This window comes from Marmota monax, unplaced genomic scaffold, assembly GCF_021218885.2.
Source record: "Marmota monax isolate L192 unplaced genomic scaffold, Marmota_monax_Labrador192_F-V1.1 WCK01_AAM20220418_F8-fsc00099, whole genome shotgun sequence".
NCBI lineage: Eukaryota > Metazoa > Chordata > Mammalia > Rodentia > Sciuridae > Marmota > Marmota monax.
In genome coordinates this window covers 1324633-1342560 of record NW_026692126.1, presented here as the reverse complement: position 1 = coordinate 1342560, position 17928 = coordinate 1324633, and the positions used below count along the sequence as shown (strand labels likewise).

Here is a 17928-nt window from a genome sequence, read left to right as displayed (position 1 = left end):
GCTAATGAGAGATTAGGATTAGGACGCCTCCCCCGACCACCCGCCCCCTTTGCCAGGCTCTCGCGGAGCTGAGCCGTCTGCAACAGCACGCGGGTGGGCCATTTCCCACGCAGGTCACTCATACACGTCCATGGCCACTCCCTGAAATCCATGGGAACCGGTGTGTAACCGCGAGCTTGCGAAAGCGAGAACAGAAGTTGGGAGAGAGTCTAGGACCGGAGCCTGCATCAGAAGGAGGCTCCCAGCGGAGGATGCGGGGGCGCGCGTCAGGCAGCCGGCGCATGCGCGGTCGCGAGGCTGGCAATGAGGTTGGAGGGAGCTCGGAGGAGGACCCATCGCAGGGCAGAGGCATCGCGACCTGCGAGGGTGTCATGAGAGAGTGGAGAGGGAGGGAGGAAGCAAGTGGCGGGGGAATGAATGAGCAGTAGCGTTGGCTGGAATAAAGTGTGGGACCGGAGGGGGGATGCTCCCAGACCGACCTTGGGGACAGAGGTCCTCTGGCCTGGCTATGGAGAGGAAAGCCGAGGAGCACAGTCTGCCAAATGTGCCATCTGCTTCCCCGGATCCCTTCTGGCTGCAGGACTCCACCTCCCTCCACCCAGGAGAGGCCTGGATGGTGTAGCTCCAGGGTGGGAAAGTGCCAGAGGCACAGGAACGTACATTTCTCAGGTGCCCAGCTTTCTTGGGTTGAGGGAAGGCCCCCTCCCACACCGGCTATTAGGTCTGCCCCTTTACCTGTTAGACCAGGGCAGAGATGAGTTTGCCAAGACCATCTATTCTGAGCGCCCGAAGACACATGGTCTCAGGGCTCCCTGGGATGAGGTCGAAAAGATGAAATCCTACAAACCAAGGCAAACTCTGGTGTGAGACTCAGGGAATCTAGGTGCTGGGTGTGGCTCTGAGTGATCTTGGGCAAGTCACCGCCCTTCTCTGAGCCTTGGCTTCCTCATCTGTTCAATACAGGGATTAGACTCAGGTGGCCTTGCGGCTAGAATAAAGGATTAGCCAGTGGGAGGGAACAGGGAGCAGGGAACATCATGGAAGAGCCTGGCAGAGGTGCCGGCTGCAGGCTGGCAGAATCAGAGAAACATTTAGCCACGCCCACTCACCGCCTGTCTGAGGCACCAAGTAAAGAAGAGTTTCTCTTGATAAGTACATCTTTGAGGGGAGGATGTACTTCCCAGCCAGCCCCAAAGGCTCCTCATGGTGTCTTCAGTGTTTATGATCAGGAAGTCCTTTCTGGTGTCCAAGCCCAACTCCCTTCCATGGAGTTGTTGGAGGAGGCTTCTGGTTCCGTGTCCTTTCTTCCTAGAAGTTTTAAAGAATTTTCTGCATCCTCCTCCTGATCATCATCTGTGAACTTTCAGTTGGCTTTCGAATCCTTCCCCACCCGCTCTTCACCATCTCTTTGCATCCCGCAGGCCCAGACCCTCCCGCTGGTAATTTTGTTCAATATGGTTCCTTTCAGGGACTGTGGGTGTGGGGGCTGGTTGGCACTCTTTGGCTCAGCCTCTTTTTATCTTTGGATTCCATCTATGAAGCCAATCCTCATCACTCTTTGGCTGGAGAGGAAAAAAAAAAAAAAAACTGGGAAGGCAAGTTCCAGCCCTCCACATACCCTCAACCCAGCCCTCTCAGAAAGTTCAGAATCTGAGGCTGAGGCCCCTTCCTTTTAGGGTGGGCACCGCCTGCCCCTCAAAGACCTGGCCTTATCAGGAGGGTGGCCAGAAAGAGAGGGAGCAGACAGTTAAGAGAAAGAGAGGGGGTGGGTGGCAAGGCTGGTGGAGGGAGAGAGAGAGGAAGAATTTCCTTCATCAAGCAAAGGAATGGAATTGGGGACCCCCTGAGGAAAGAGGAGGGGAAACAGCAGGACATCACAAAGAATGAGAAGTCTGACTGGACCCACGCCTGCCTGCCTGCTTGTCTCCTGCCCAGCGTCTGCCCCACGGCAGCCACCCTTTCCATCAGAGTCCCTCTGTCTGTATGCTGTAGGGCTCCATTTGGAATCAAAGGGCATCTAAAGGGTAAGGTTCAAGGTTGGAGGCCTCAGGGCCACAGGTGAGGGGAAAGAGCTGGGGCTGGGCCAGGGAGGACGGAGGGAGTCTAGGCCTCTGGCTGCAGAAGTTGGAGGAGGCTTCTGGTTGGGTAGTGAACTCTGCCTCAGGAGTTTATTTAAAATTCACATAGTTTGATTTGGAGTAAGGAATAGGAAATGAGGTGAAATGTGCCCCTTTGCTACTGCTAGGGGCTTAGCCCTTTGCTCAGCTGAAATTGAGGAGGAGGGTCTACTAGAAATGTGTGCAGGGACTTTGGGGAGGGCCGTGTGATCAGTCACACACCTGCTGTGTCTGTGTATCCACTCTCCATGGATGCATCCACGGCCATTCCACACACATCTCTCTGCCCATCTGAACAACATGGGTGAGCTAAATAAATGAACATTCACACTCACGTGACCATCGCACATGGGCATGGTCACCAGTGTGCTCACACATACACAGATGTACAGATATCTAAGGAATTTTCTGGATGTGTCTACTTTCTTACAACACACAAAGAACTCTCTGATTTCTAGAAATAGGTTTGTAAAAAGTTGCCTCTCTCAATCTATTTTATGAACTAACATTCTTTACATTGCATGTCAAATTGTAAGTCCATGTCTCCAAACAGATGAGGTGCTCCTGAGAAGGGCCACACCATGTTCATTCTGCCCCTGCCAGAGGCAAGTCTAGTGCCAGGAACTTAACAAGGACCCCATACATGTTTGTTGAGTGAGTGCATGATTGAGTGATCTCTAACACACACACACACACACACACACACATACTACAAAAGACTCCTTGAGGTTGGGGGTTTCTCTGAATCTAATTTAGTGTCTAACTGTTATATTTTGAGTGTGCGGTTAAGGGAGAATATCTACACAGATGCACAAATGCATGCCGGGAGCGCTGGGAGGTGCATGGATAAAGGGCTTTGGTGAGTGTGTCTGTGATGAGGAATCAGGATTATGTGGGTGTCTGCATGTGCTGTATGAGATAACACCAGTGTGGGTGTGTGGAAGAGGTGCTGGGGGTGCCCCCAGTCATAGCCCAGCCTTTAGGGAGCTTGAGTGTGGAGTGAAGGTGCTGAGTAAGCTTGCATGATGAATGGTGGGAAGGGGAGGACGTTTTCAAGCCATTCCCACGAGTCTCAGACAGCCGCTCTTCCTCATGCGCACCCCGCAGGATGGATGCTGCAGTGATTCCACCCAGTTCTCACCCCATTCCCACCCCCAGGCCCCTCATGAGGCTCTCCACGTTGTTCCTGAGCCTGCTGGCCTTGGTGCTGCGGGAGGCAGGGCCGGCTTCTCTCCCAGAGAAGGAACGGAGGAGGAGGGAGGAGCAGAGCCACTGTGGGAAAGGCGATCCTTACTCAGAGCTGCATGTGGGGAGCTACATGGTGAGCCCGGATGACTACAGTGAGGTCATTGACCTGAGCAGCTATGAGGAGCTGGCCGACTACGGGGACCAGCTGGCTGAGGTGAGGGACACGCAACTGACCATACCCTGCAAGGCCAGGCCCCTGGCCCCTCTCCACCTGCCCCATGATGCAGGCTCCCAGGCTGTCAGGTATGACAGTGTGCCTCATTGAGGTGAGGGTCAGCAAAGTCTTCATATTCTCCCTGAAAAGGAAATATCACCTGCATCTCTTTTCCTAGACTGTCCTCCAGTTTGAAGCCTCTGCTGTGGGTGCTGTGAGCCAGGTCAGCATGGAGGAGCACCTGCTTAGGGAATTGGGGACCCAGGTGCTAGTTCTGCCTTAGCACCGACTGGCTCCCTGATCCGAGTCCCTCCCCAATCTGGGCCTCAGTTTCCTCATCTATCTAATGAACACGTGGATCTGATACTCTTTAAGGTCCCTTCCAGGCTCACTCTTTATGCTCTTCCTCCGTCCTCTTTCACAGTGACTCTTTGCAAGTTTGAGATGGGTCACTGAGGTTTCTAAAGCCCAAAGTTAGGTCCTTTGTGGGCAAAATCCAGCCTACTATATGCTGTGTGCTGTGTCTCCAGGTTAAGGTAACCAGTCTGGCTCCTCCAACCAGGATCAGTCCCACCCAGAGCAAGATGACTCCAAGGACACCCTTGTCAAACCCCACGATGACCAAGCCTACTCTGCCAGGCCCACTGGGCTCCCCAGCCAGCCATGGTAAGTACACAGTCAAATGGTTATCATATCTGTAGGTCCAAGGTCCGGCAGCCATGACCCAGCGCCAGGTGGTACCCAAGTGGAGTGTGGTCAGGAGTAGAAACAGAATGTCAAGGCTGGCACCTAACAGCAGGTAGAGGAGGGGAGATAGCCATGGGGGGGCGGGGTTGGCTTTCCTAAACAAAGCAACTGCAAGCTTTCCCTGTGCCCCAACAGAGCCACCCTACCCTAATTAACAGCATCACTCAGGGAGCAAGGTGAGTGGTAATTAGATTAGAGACAATTAAAAGCCTGTAGAGAAGAATAAATAACTTTGTGGCTGTCACTGGCATGGGGGCAAATGAAGCAGTCACTGCTTTCAGCCTCACATTCACCTCCTTAGCAGCCCCAGCCCCTCCCCGTTCCTTCCCAAAGCCTTTCTGGAGCCAGGGCTGCTGGTGTGGCCAATGGAGAGCGCTCAGAACGCTGCTGGGGACCAGAAACTGGGGCATCGGAAGGAAGCAGCTCATTCTGGGCCTGCTTGACCTTGGCATCCCTATTCTCAGGGTATCTGCGTGGGTGCTCCTGGGGGACTGGAGCATCAGCCAAGACCTTTGGTCAGGATCCGTGACCTTGCAGAGCCATAGAAGCTATTAAACCCTTAAGAGACTGTAAAGAGCCTTAGCTGGACCTGCCATTCAAGGTCTTGGGATAAGAAGGGTCCTGGGGCCCCCTGCTTTACCAGTCCCGCTGGTCACTGCTGGCAGGGAACTGCTACTTCATCTTGGGGCTGTTATTGCTACCGTAGTGCTTCCTTGAGTCGGGCTAATAATGGCCTCACAGGAATTTCTGTCCTGCGAGAACAACTGACAGAACCTCCCGTACAGTTCCAGGGCCTGAGCCAATACAGTCTTCCCAACTTTTTAAAGGTGGTCTGAGTTGGATGGACTGCCTTAGCCTCATGAGTGCTGGATACAGAGGTGGGGCCATGGACTGGGGCTAGGGGAGGGCTGTTTCCCAGTAGAAAATCGGGGTGCTGCTGCCATAAGAAGGGGAGATGGATGTGGCACGGGCATTGGCCAGTCCGTCTGGGCCTTACTGTGCTTCTCAGAGCCTCAGAGAACATGTCCAGCTGCTCTTCCCAAAGGCAGCTGGCAGACCCAGCAACCAACCCCCGACTATTCCACTGAATTCTGGCTTTGTTTCATCTTTACTGTTCCTATTGAGACCAGAGAGGAGACCTATGGGGAAAAAGGCCACCAGATATCCAAGAAATGCTCACATAGACCCAGGAAAACCTACAAAGGACCAGGGTCTTTTATGAAAGTACTGAGTAGGAACTAAGGGTGAAGCTGATTGATTCTCTTAGGTTGAGGGCTGAGGGACAGGCTGAGAGCTGTCAGTACCATCTGGGTGCATCGGCCAATTGGTTCTAGACAGCAACCCACAGGCCATCAAGAGGACACATGGCTCAGATACTCCCTGGGTCAAGAGCCATGGGCTTCAGAGGCTGAAGGGAGTCTGATCAGGAGTCTCCCTTTGTTCTGTCTTCCACCTGGGCCAGGCCTGCCCACCTGCCTGGTCTGTGTGTGCCTCGGATCTTCTGTGTACTGTGATGACATTGACCTAGAGAACATTCCTCCTCTTCCCCGGATGACCACCTATCTGTACGCCCGCTTCAACCGCATCAGCCGCATCAGGACCAGAGACTTCGAAGGGCTGAGTATGTAATGCCCTGAGAAAAGGGGAGAGGGGCCACCAGGGTCCTTTCCTTTGCATCTGGCCACATGAACAGTGACCAGACACTGTTCTCCCCCACCTGTGTTAGTCTTTTTTAAAAATATTTTTTAGTTGATGGACCTTTATTTATTTCTATGTGGTGCTAATGATGGAACCCAGTGCCTCACACATGCTAGGCAAGCGCTCTACCACTGAGCTTCAGCCCCAGCCCACCTGTGTGTTAGTCTTTCCCTTTTAGTTCTGTCTCCAGCTGTCAAAGGGAAAGATCCCCCAAGTCCTTCTAATTCCTTTCCTTGACGAGTTTAAATGGTAGAAGTGTTCTGTTCTCATTTTTTTTTTCTACAAACATCTGGGCAGGGAAGGTGGGATGAAGCCAACATTTTCAATATGTCTCAGCACCTATAGCTCTGCTGGCCTCTGGACCAGATCATCCTCCACCTATAAATGATGCTGTTGGCTGCTCTAGGCCTCATGTCCTGATAGGAGAGCCGGGCTCCACTCCAGCTTCCATTGCCAATCACCCACAGCCTTTCCAGCCTTGGTGCCCATTGTGAAAAGTGCAGAGGGCTCAGTATGCTGATAGGGACCAGGTGGGATGGGTCCAGAGATTCCCGGGCTAGTTGGCTCTTGCCTTTCAGAGGTTTCTTCCAGTGGGATCCAAGGTGGGCAACCCAGAATCCAGGGAAAGGTATTGAGGAATCCGCGGGCTTTTCCAAGGGGTCCTTTAGACTGTGATTTCTTCTGGTTTGGACCTACTGCAGGGAGAAAGCTGGTTAGAATTCCCTTATCTTGAGAGGGATGGAGCAGGATACCCAGGCACATCCCTGCAAGGAAAAATAATGTGTTCCAGTATCTTTCTTTGTTCTCTCCCAATGTCCCTCAGCAAAACTGAAAAGGATTGACCTCACCAGCAACTTCATCTCCTCCATTGACAATGACGCCCTCCGCTTGCTGCCTGCCCTGCAGGATCTGATCCTCCCAGAGAACCAGTTGGTGGCTTTGCCCCTGCTGCCCAGTGGCATCGAGTTCCTGGATGTCCGCTTGAATAGGCTCCGGAGCTCGGGGATACAGCCTGAGGCCTTCAGGGTGAGTCAGGGACTCAGACCACCACACGCCACCTGCCCCCACCCACATCATGCGCGTTGCACCCTCCAGGGTGTTCTGAGGTCTAAAAATCCATGATTATTTTTCATCCTTTTCTGTTTGTACTTTGGGTTGGAAGAAATGGATTCTGACTCAAGGAAAAGGAGTTTCATAGCATGCCATTCCAAGAGCCTCCTCAAATGGGACACCCAGTACTATCAGGCCTCATGAGCCTGTTACTGGGAATGGGGGGCCAAAAAACAAGATCAGTGCTAAGAAACCAGTCTTCCTGCTCCTCTGAGGGGCGTGTGTCTCCTGTCTTGGCTTCTTTCTCTGCTTCGGCTCCATTCACCTCTCTGCACACCTGCATCCTCAGCACATTCCCAGGATCTGCTCCCCAAAATGTCAGACCCCACCCCCAAATGCCTTTGGCTTTGGCTTGCAAAAGTGCTAACTCTAACCCTAAATCCTAAGTATCATTTTCCCCAAAAAAACCATCAACAAGTGATTTTCTATTGTCCAGTTCTCAAGAGAGTCAATCCAATGAGTCCTTGGCTGTCTGTCTAGTTTTGATGGGAAGGGCTAAGTTGTAAGATGTGACTATGCCCTCCTGCGATTATCAAGAATACAACTAACAATAAATATTGTTAAGGATGTGGGGGAAAAGGTATATTCATACATTGCTGGTGGAACTGTAAACTGGTGCAACCTCTCTGGAAAGCAATATGGAGATTTCTTAGAAAACTTGGAATGGAACCACCATTTGACTCAGTTATCCCACTCCTTGGCATATACCCAAAGGACTTAAAATCAATATACTACAGTGATGCAGCCACATCAATGTTTGTAGCAGCTGAATTTACAATAACCAAGCTATGAAACCAACCTAGGTGCCCTTCAACAGATAAATGAATAAGCAAAATGTGATATATACACACAATGGAAAATTACTCGGCCATAAAGAAGAATGAAATTATGGCATTTTCTGATAAATGGTTGGAACTGGAGAATATCATGCTAAGTGAAATAAGCCAGTCCCCAAAATACCAAAGGCCTAATATTCTCTGATATGTGGATACTGACCCCCAACAAGGGAGGGTGAGGAGGGGCAGAATAGAAGTTCATTGGATCCGACAAAAGGGAATGAAGGGAAGGGGGGCGCATAGGAATAGGAAAGACAGTAGAATGAATCAGATATAACTGTCCTGTGCTCATATATGAAGGCATGACCAGTGTAACTCCATGCCATGTACAACCACAAAAATGGGAATTATATTCCATGTATGTATAACATGTCAAAATATACTCTAGTATCTAAAAACAACAAATTAAAAACATATGCCCCCGGGACAGGGTTAGGAAGAACAGAGGGTGCAGTTCCGCTGAAGAAGTGAAGCACAGTGTGGACAAGGCTGACCCCTGCATGCATACTGGCTGGACATTAGTAATGGCCTTCAAAAGCCCATTACTCACTTGCCAGCCGTGTCTTCTTCATTTGGACTCACTTTCAGCCTCTGTCTGTCTCTCTTAAGTACAGTCATCAACACCAGGCCACATATATGATAGTGAAATTCTAAGATTGTCTCACCTAGTGATGTTGTAGCCTTTTTAGTTCATGTAAGTACGCTCTGTGATGTTCGTACAATGGCAGAATTACCTGAAGACACATGTCCCTGTCGTTCAGCAATCATGACTATGGTGGGCTCTTTTGGCAAACTGTTTAGAAGCATCAAATATCCAGGCACAGTAGTGCTCACCTGTAATTCCAGCAACTAGGGAGGATGAGACAGGGGGAGCGCAAGTTTGAGACTATCCTAAGTAACTTAGTTAGATCCTGTCTTGAAATATAAAATACAAAGTGCTGGGGAGGTAGCTCAGAGGTAGAGAAGCTTGGGTTCAACCCTCAGTACCAAAAGAAGGAGAAGGAGAAGAAGAAGAGGAAGAAGAAGAAGGAGGAGGAGGAGGAGGAGGAGGAGGAGGAGGAGGAGGAGGAGGAAAGGAAGGAAGGAAGGGAGGGAGGGAGGAAGGGAAAGGAGAAGAGGAGGAGGAAGAGGAAGAGGAAGAGAAAGAGAAGAAAGGAAGGGAGGAAGAGGAGGGGGAAGAGGAGGAGGAAGGATGAGCAGAAATCAAATAAGGCAGCTACCATTTTGAAACCGGGTGAAGGCATACACTTTCCTGTTCTCTCCCCTCTCCCAAACACCTTCCACCCTCAGCCTTCTGGGTGCAGTGCTAATAGCCCTACTGCCGTGGAAACCAGAACCCTCCCCTGGGGTGTCCTCAGGCCCCAGTCTTCCCATCTCAAAGTGAAGAGCTGGGGTCTGGTGATCACAGAGCCCCCCTGGACTTGATGATCCAAGTCCAGCCCTGAGAAACAGCCTGTCTCCGTCTTAGGAGGACTTCTTTGCCTTCGGGGCTGTTTCCTCCGTCCAGGGGAAGGCAGGGGCTTTGGAACCAGAGGGACCTGGGCTCATGGGTGAGTCATCTCACCTCTCTGATCTTGTTTCCTCATCTGCAAATTGAGAGTAATAACACCTGCGTGCCCCAATGGCCGCAGGATTTAGTAAAACAGCACTTACACAGAGCACGGGCAGATGACATAGATAGTAGCTGCTCCATGTACACTAGCTATTATTCTTCCTTGTTCTCTGAGCCCCCAAAGGCTTCTCTCATCCCAAATCCTTCTCTGACTCGCCTGCCTGATTCTGAAGGTGCTCTCAAGCTCACACACCCTTGGTCTGGGTGTGCCTTGGATTTTCATTCTCTGACATCTCCTGAGCAAGTTCCACACATCTGCACTGGGGGAAAAAAATCCCTTCTGATGGCAGAGAAGTTGAGGCTGAGCTGAAATGTCCCCTGGTCCTTCCTCACCTCTACCTTATCCCTGTTCATCCCCTGCTCCCCATAGCTGTCACTAACAGCCCCTGTCGTGCCTCTAGCTGCTTGCACCTCGAAAACAGCAGCACCTGGATAGGTAGAGGTAGTGGAGTGTGCGTCAACTCCTTAAAGGTCCTAGCTCCCCCCTCCCACCACCAAAGAGCCCACTACAGAGCGCGGCACACAGCAGTAAACCCTGAGTGCATGGAAGGGGGTCACCTGACCCTGGCCACCTCAGGAACCTCCTCACTGCCCACCAGCCTCCCATGCTCTTTGTGTCCCTGCAGGCACTGGAGAAGCTGCAGTTTCTCTACCTGGCAGACAACCGACTGGATTCCATCCCCTGGCCTTTGCCTCTGAGCCTGCGCTCACTCCACCTGCAGGTGAGGAGCCTCAGCCACAGGGGGGCCACAGCCAGTGCAGAGGGTGGACAGCAGATAACAGGGCAGGGGGCCCCATAAGGCCTGGGCATCCGAGGTGTGTGGGAGACACGGTCTCGTCTAGATGGCTGTCCATGGCTCCAGTCTGGTTTTCTCTGTCTCTTCCTTTGAGAACACTCCCTCTCCTCTACCTCTTCAGCCACCTGCTTTTCCTCCTTCCTTTTCCTACCTCCTGTTTCTCTTCTTCTCTTCCCATCACTGCCTCCTTCCTTCCTTCTCCCTCCCATCCTTCACCCCTCTTAATCTCTCCCACCTCTCTCCCTGCTTGATACTCTCTTCTCACCCCTCGTTGTGTGGTCTGGGCTCTGGTGCCTCGGTTTCCCCAAGTGCACCGGAAGGGCAGGGCTGGTGGGAAGGGCTGGTGGCACCTTCAGTGCTGCCTGGGGCCAGAGCGTCTGGGAGGGTGCTCAGCTGCTGCCCGTTCTTTCCAGAATAATATGATAGAGACCATGCAGACAGACGCCTTCTGTGACCCTGTGGAGCACAGACACACCCGCAGGAAACTGGAAGACATTCGGCTGGACGGGAACCCCATCAACCTGAGCCTGTTCCCCAGCGCCTACTTCTGCCTGCCTCGGCTCCCCATAGGCCGCTTCACCTAGTCTGTCCCTCCCTCTCTTCCAAGTAGGAGCCCTTGGAGGCCCCCAAGGCCACATAGAAAATCACCTGTCTAAACAGTGGTCTTTAGCCCAAGCATTAGAGAGCCTCATGCTCCAGTTGCAAAAATCACCACCTTACTCCCCACCCCACCCGCGCGCGCGCACACACACACACACACACACACCAGTGTCCTTCAGTAGCCAAATTTGCATTTCTCCCTCCTCTTTCTTTAACACCTTATGGCTGCTGGCTCAGGAACTGCAGTGTCTGCACAGAGATCTTCTCCTTGTTCCCCATCCCTCCCATCCACACCGAATGCCAGGAAACCCATGAAAGAGGAGGAGGAGACAGAGGAGTTCAGAGAAATGAAGCAGAGGATGGAGGGGGAAGAAGAGAGAGGGGGAGAAGCAGTCGTGTGCTGGAACCACTCTTACTAACGACGAGGCTTGCAAGATTGAATTTTCCAGAACTTTGCAAATCAGTTATTAAACACAGTCATTATGAAAAATTATATTATATAACCTCACAATTAAACGTATCACATCAAAATACATAAATGTAGTAAATACTCAAAACTCACTGCTTCTCAATTGTTTTACTATTAATCACACTCCTGAAGTTATTTGTGTGAGATATCGGTGTGGTGAAGATTTCATACAGTGATGCACTACTGGGCATCTTTTCCCAGTTCTTTGTTTGGTGACATCATGTTCGATACTTGATGTTGGCCATGGTAAAAGATTTTTAAAATGCTACCGATTGGGGGGGTTTTGTTGTTGTTGTTTACTTACTTATTTATTTTTTAAGAGAGTTGGTTGCTCAAGCTTTCTAGAACATCAAAGAAAAGAAAAAATAAAGCCAGTGGTGCATGCCCGCAATCCCAGCAGCTCAGGAGGCTGAGGCAGGAGAATTGTGAGTTCAAAGCCAGCCTCAGCAATTTAGCAAGGTCCTAAGCAACTCATCAAGACCCTGTCTCTAAATAAAAAAATAAAAAAGGGCTGGGGATGTGGCTCAGTGGTTAAGCGCCTTGGGGTCCAATCTCCTGTACCAGAGAGAGAGAGAGAGAGAGAAATAGCTATTTAAACTATCCATTCCTTACCCCTACACTGCCCTACTTGGGGTGAGTAGGGTTTCTGTGGGATGTTCCTTAATATTTTTTAGTACTGGGGATTGAACCCAGAGGTTCTTTAGCACTGAGTTACATTCCCCATCCCTTTTTATATTTTATTTTGAGATAGGGTTCTGCTAAATTGCCTAGGCTAGCCTCAAATTTGTGATCCTCTTGCCTTAGCCTCCCAAGTCTCTGGGAACCTTCCTTAATATCTTGGGACCTGCTTAAATTTGGAGGGCGGCCAATCAGAAGATGGAGAGCTGATCCAACTCTTTACCTGGACACCCTCTTGATAGCGCTGACCTTTTCCCAGCCTCACCTGCCAGTCTCTGAGCTTGGCACGACTCGCTGGTTCCTGGCCACGGTTGTTGCCATCCTTCCCAACCTCCTGCACGTTCAACCACCAGAGGGCAGCCTTGTGCAGAGATAAATAAATAAACAGAGTAATTATTCACCTGCAGCCTTTTGGAGGCTGGGTGGAGCCTGCTGTGTTAGGAGGCTGGGAAGAAGGGAGCCATTGTTTCTTGAATAATAAGCGGGGATGGAGGTTCCCCCCTTTCCCTGCTTCTCACAAGGAGCCACTGGGCAGGGAGGGTGTGATGGATGGTGTTGGGCATCAGGTTTTGGCTGAGGCATAGGGCAGGCATGGTGCAGGCAGTACCTTTACTCATTGGGCAAGGGTTTTATGGAGCACCTGCCTGCTGGATGCCAAACACTGTTACATGCTGGTGACAAGATGGTGTGCAACAGAGACATGCTCCTTTTCCTCACAGAACTTAGACTCTAGCACCGAAGACAGGTCTTGAACAAATAATCCCACAACCAACCACACTGTTCAATTCCGTGTCAGTGCTATAAAGGGAAGCTTGCAAGAAGGGGACCAAGTCTAAGGGTCTGGAAGACCTCCTGGCACAATTAACATTAAAGCTGAAAGCAAAGATCAAGTAGGAGTTAGCCAAGCCATGGGTTGCCAAGGCAACCACTCAAGGTCCCAGGTGGTCCTTGAGTCTGGAGGGACAGGTGTTTCTTGTGGCCCACATGGAAAAGAACCCCATTTATCTACCTCCCCCACCCTTGTCTAGCACCTCACCAAGCACTTTGGATCCTCACAAAACCCTATAAGAAGTCAGGGATTTATTATTCACATTCTTCAGAAGAAGAAATTGAGAACTAGAAAAGATAAATCACTTCCTGTCAATGGGAAGTCTTGGAAGTGGTAGGAGGTGCCCTTATGCCTTGTCTGAGGGGCACGCCTTCTCTCCTGGAGACTGGAAGGTACTAGCACACCTCACCCCATGGGAGGACTAGGCAGGCCTTTTAGATTGTGAGCTCTCGCTGGCTCCCAAGTGTGTGCCTGTAGAATCTGTGGGTGTCTAGCTTTCTCTCTCTCTCTCTCTCTCTCTCTGTCTTGTCCCCTAGTCCTATTTCCTTCCAAGCCCCGTATCTCTTTCATATCCTGCTCTCTTGGATTATGAAAAGGCCTAAGTCAGAACAGCTGAAGGCCTCAAGATTCTAAACTGAAAGAAACCCTCCATTGAGATTTTCCAGAACTGGGGCTCCTGGGTGCGAGAAGCTGTGTGATGCCCGGATGCCCATGGTGAATCTGTACATACAGAAAGTCATCAGCTCCTGCTCTGCTGTAAGGGAAGGGGACTAGCAATTCCAGGGCTCGTGGAGTTTGCCGGGCACTGCAATGAAAACTCTGTGTACCTTGCTTCATTTATCCAGGAGGACCCTAGACAGCAGGGTGCTTGTCTCCCTGCCTCAGAAGAGGAAACCGCTTGTGAAAGGAAGCAGCCACATTCAAACAGCAAAGAAGCAGCAAGGCTGAAACTCAAACCCAGGTCCATCTGTCAGGTGTCCAAAGTCCTGCTCTTACACCATACCCTAGGGTGGGCGCTGGGTTCAAGTGCGAGTCAAGAAGGCAGCTGCCACTGTGTCTTCCCGGGCCCTCTCTGCTCTGGGGAGGGCTTCCCCAAGGCCGTGCCTCTGCAGCTGTCCCCTGACTAATCCCCCATTTTTGGCTAGGAAGCTCAAGGAACAGAAAGCATGCCCTTGTTGGCTGTCTCCCTGAAAAAATTCTACACAGAGCATCTGTCCCTCACCCTGGGGAAGGGAGGGGACCAGCTCGCTCCCAGCAGCTGTTACATCTTGGTCTGATGTTAAGGAGGAAGGCTCATATTCCACAGGATGGAGGGAGGGTTGGGCCACAGCAAGGCAGTGGGGAGCCCCTCCCTGTCCAGGGGGATGGGCAGAATGGCGGGGAGGGTGGGGCCGGCCACACTGGGAGAAAATAAGAATGGAGCTGAGGAGGGGACCGCAGAGTCCTGTCAGCCCGGCACACTCCAGCAAGCAGTGGGTTTGCTTAGGATCTCCCTCTTCCAAGAACCAGACTTGCCCAACCCCGTTAATCCAGGTCCCCAATTTCTCCGCAGCAGAGGGAGAGTAAGTCTGCATGACGCCCTCGCACCTGCCCGCCCTCAACTCCACAGTCCTCGGTCACCCTGAAGCTCCCAGAGCAAGGCCCAGGGCTGGGGAGGAAATGGAGGGCGGAAGGGCTGCTGGAGGGGTTGGAGCCCAGAGCTTTCCTCGCCCTGACCTCGCCTGGACTTCCTTCCTGCTTCCTCTTCCCTTAGGTCTCCTCCCAGAGAACAGTCATCTCTTTCTCCTGTGCTGCGAATTTGCACTTTAAGAAGCTCTTTTACATAAGGGATCCGATTCCATAGTCCTAACTCTGGGAGGGAGGAATTATCATCCCTACTGTATAGGAAATGGGAGTCAAAGAGAAAGATGACCAACAACAGGTGACATGAAAACCAGGCGGGTGGGGTTGGTCACTTCTTGGGCTTTCCTTCCAGAGAAAAGGGAAACCCCATCTCCAGCGCTTGGAGCCATGGATTCGTATCCCCTTAAGCACATTTTCTTCTTGTGTTTTGTTTTTGTGTGGATGAGGCAGTGTCTGGCGTGACCCCAGGGCCTAGCGCATGCTAGGCAAGCCCTCCACCTTTCCAGCGCCCGCCTGGAAGCACTTTGAAAAGCAAGCACTGAGAAGGGCATCCCCCAGGCTGGGAAAGCCTGAGTTGGTGACCCCAGCTGGATCGGGGCCTGCATCCTCAGGGATTTCAGCCCGGGAAAACCCCCGGGCTCAAGGACACACCACCCCATCTCTCCTGCCTCCACATGCTTGTGTCTGTGGACTTCTGACTTTGTCCAGGAGGGAGGCAGACAGACATGAGGCAACCAGTCGGGCTCTGCCAGTCTAGATCCTCCTTCCTCCAGCCTACCCCCCCCCCCCAGCTCCACCGCCAGACACCAGCTCAGTGAAGCCTCCCTCTCTCAAGGTTGTCTCTGGGCTGGCCCGCAGATTCAGACTCCAGCAGCTCAAGAGCTTCCCTCCTGGCTTCCATGAGAATCTCTGTGTGGCATGTCTCCTTGTCCCCACCCCCAGCCCTCCAGGGTGACAAAGCCTCAGAGGCCTCTCCTTCCCGCCTCACTGCAATGAGGCCAGTCTAGCCCTTTCAGACATGTGGCCCTGGGCAGGAGTGTGCACCCCTCCTGAACATGCACCCCCTGCACACCCCGCCCTCCTATGCCCCAGACACTGGAGCAAATGGCTTTTCTGCTGCTTCTATGCCACTGGTCCCACTCAGCCTTCAGACTCAGGAGGGAGTGGAAGTGCTTTATGCTGTGGCCACCTGCAAAGGGACTGTGAGCAAGGGAGTGAGCACTGGAATGAGAGTTCAGACTCCTGAGTTTGACCACCTGGAGCTCTGCTTGCTCATGGGACATGTGTCAAAAATCAGCACCTTCCTGGTGAAGCTTTCTGTTGCTCAAAGTCTATCCAAGCCCCAGGGGTATGTTGCCTGGCCCTACCCTGTTATATTTCTTGTCTGAGAACAAAGACCAAAGCCTCTCCTACCTACTGTCCTCTGTAGCACAAACCCACCTGCTCAGAGAGATAACTGATGGTGATGGAGAGCAAGACAAGGGATGAGACCTAGACAAATGGGTCTAGTTCAAGTCCAGGTTCTGATCCAAACTCAACAGCACATTGGCCTTCCAGCTGGCTTAGCTGCAGACCTTCCTGCCCCTTCTCTGATCCACACAGAAGAGGGAACAGCCCAGGCTCTCCACACCCATCCTCAGCCATCCTGACACTAGAGATAATAATACTTGAATGCAGTCGTGGAGAAGGGGACCCTTCCCTCCCGGGGGGCTCCATGCCGCAGGGCAGTTACCTAGAGCCCAGCACCTGCACGAGCAGTGGTGCCCCTCTTGGGGTTCTAAGAAAACCCTCAAGGGGCCTTGCCCTCAAGGATAGGCAATCAGGGAAAGAAGCCTCTGGCCTTGGAGGGTGCTGGGGGCAGAGGAGCCGTGGATAGGAGTGGGTAGAGAAGAGGTGGGGACCACTGGTGGTTCATGAGGTCCTTGGCTCTGGATAATCCTGACAAACACCAGCCAGGAAGATGCAAACAGCTGCTATGCTGGGAATGTTCTGCAAGATAGGAAGGCGTTAAGCAGTTATCCAGATGTTTCAAGTTAAACTCCCTGCAGAGGAGGAGGAAAAATGTCGTCTTTCCAAACCCAAGTCTTTCAAATCAGCTTGTACTTGGGATGAAATCGCCTTGCCAGGATAGAGCTGGCCCTTTGGAGAGATCCGTCTGAAATTTTGGTCTTTTTTTAAAGTCAGTGGATTAGACCATTGTCCCTACAGAGATTGTAGGAGGTTAGAAAGATAGGAAGAGGCAGAAATTCAACATTCCAAAGAACCGGAGAGTCCTTAAGTCCTTTGGTCCATGCCCCTGTGTGCAGGCGGGCCTTTACCAAGTGCAAATGGCAAGGTCCTCTCTGGTTTAAGACAGGGCCAGAAGTCCAGGATGCAAAAAACTACCCTACCACCATTTTTAAGACACTGTGTGCCTTGTGCTAGCCCTTAGCCTTGCATGCACGAGCCTGTTGTATAACCTCCATAGCGGTTTAATGAAATGGGCACTGCCCCAATGTGATAGAGGAACTCAAAGAGATTAAGTTCTTTGCCCAAGGTCATGCAGCAAGTAAGAGGCAGAACGGAAAGTTCAGGCTGGTGTGTTCGTAAAGCCCTCCAGCCCTCCTGGATTGGAGCTGGGTGTCTGGCACGCGTGCTAAATCCTGTTTCACCTCACACTTCCCATGGGAACTTTGCTCAAAACATTCCCTATAAACATTGTGCAGGCCAGCTCTGTGGCACAGGTCAGGGGCAGACCTGCTACAGAAAACTGACCATAAATGTCCCCTTCTCCACTCCTCTCTAAGGTCTCCCAACTGTTGGCACTGGCCATCTGGATTTCTCCTCCAAGGCTCTCCAGTCTGGGTCTCCCTTCCCACACCCCCTCCCTTCCTATCTATTGTCTCGGAGCCCAACTTCTTGGCTTCTGTACTCCTATTCACCAGCTTCTTTCCACTTCTCTAACCCTGAGCACAATAGACATCTTCCTGCTTATTGGTAAACAGAATCACAGCAGGTCCAGCAGGGCTATTCCAAGCCAGGTTTGAGGTCCCCAAGGAGCCTCTCTTACTGTGGTTTCCCAGTGGGGACATGAACTCCTAGAGAGGTGGCCCGGCCCACCCCTGCCTCTCTGCTGCCTGTGCCCTCCATCCTCCTGGATTATAGCTCACGGTGAAAATGAATATAGGTCCACACACGATGCTTCTTTCCTACCATGGGGTCCGGGAACTGCCCACTCATGTCTTCACTGGAACGTGGAAGGAGAGGCACAAGTACCGTCACCACCAAGCAAGTCCATACCACCCTACTCCCAGGGCGAGGGCTGGGGCGTGATGGTGTTTTCCCAGTAACTTCTCTGAGGGCCTGCAAACACGCAGGGAAGGAGGAGGTTGCTGAGAAGCAGGAGCAACCCAAATGCAGCAGGCAGCCTC

General features: G+C 51.8%; 1 protein-coding gene across 1 annotated transcript; it reads left to right on the top strand.

Moving 5' to 3' along the window:
• Nucleotides 1-3267: 3267 nt before the first annotated feature.
• Nucleotides 3268-11393, top strand: Optc (opticin). The gene is made up of 6 exons (XM_046462774.2): nt 3268-3519; nt 4050-4185; nt 5729-5887; nt 6788-6990; nt 10149-10244; nt 10733-11393. The coding sequence occupies exons 1-6, from the start codon at nt 3283-3285 to the stop codon at nt 10901-10903; spliced, it is 1002 nt and encodes a 333-aa protein (XP_046318730.1). The 5' UTR covers nt 3268-3282; the 3' UTR covers nt 10904-11393.
• Nucleotides 11394-17928: the final 6535 nt, after the last annotated feature.

What these genes read in the sequence shown, in the direction of transcription:
- Optc (XM_046462774.2), top strand. Translation starts at nt 3,283, where the DNA reads ATGAGGCTCTCCACGTTGTTCCTGAGCCTGCTGGCCTTGGTGCTGCGG. An exon ending in GGGCTCCCCAGCCAGCCATG is followed by an intron (nt 4,186 to 5,728) that starts GTAAGTACACAG and finishes CACCTGGGCCAG; the next exon opens with GCCTGCCCACCTGCCTGGTC. An exon ending in TGCGCTCACTCCACCTGCAG is followed by an intron (nt 10,245 to 10,732) that starts GTGAGGAGCCTC and finishes CGTTCTTTCCAG; the next exon opens with AATAATATGATAGAGACCAT.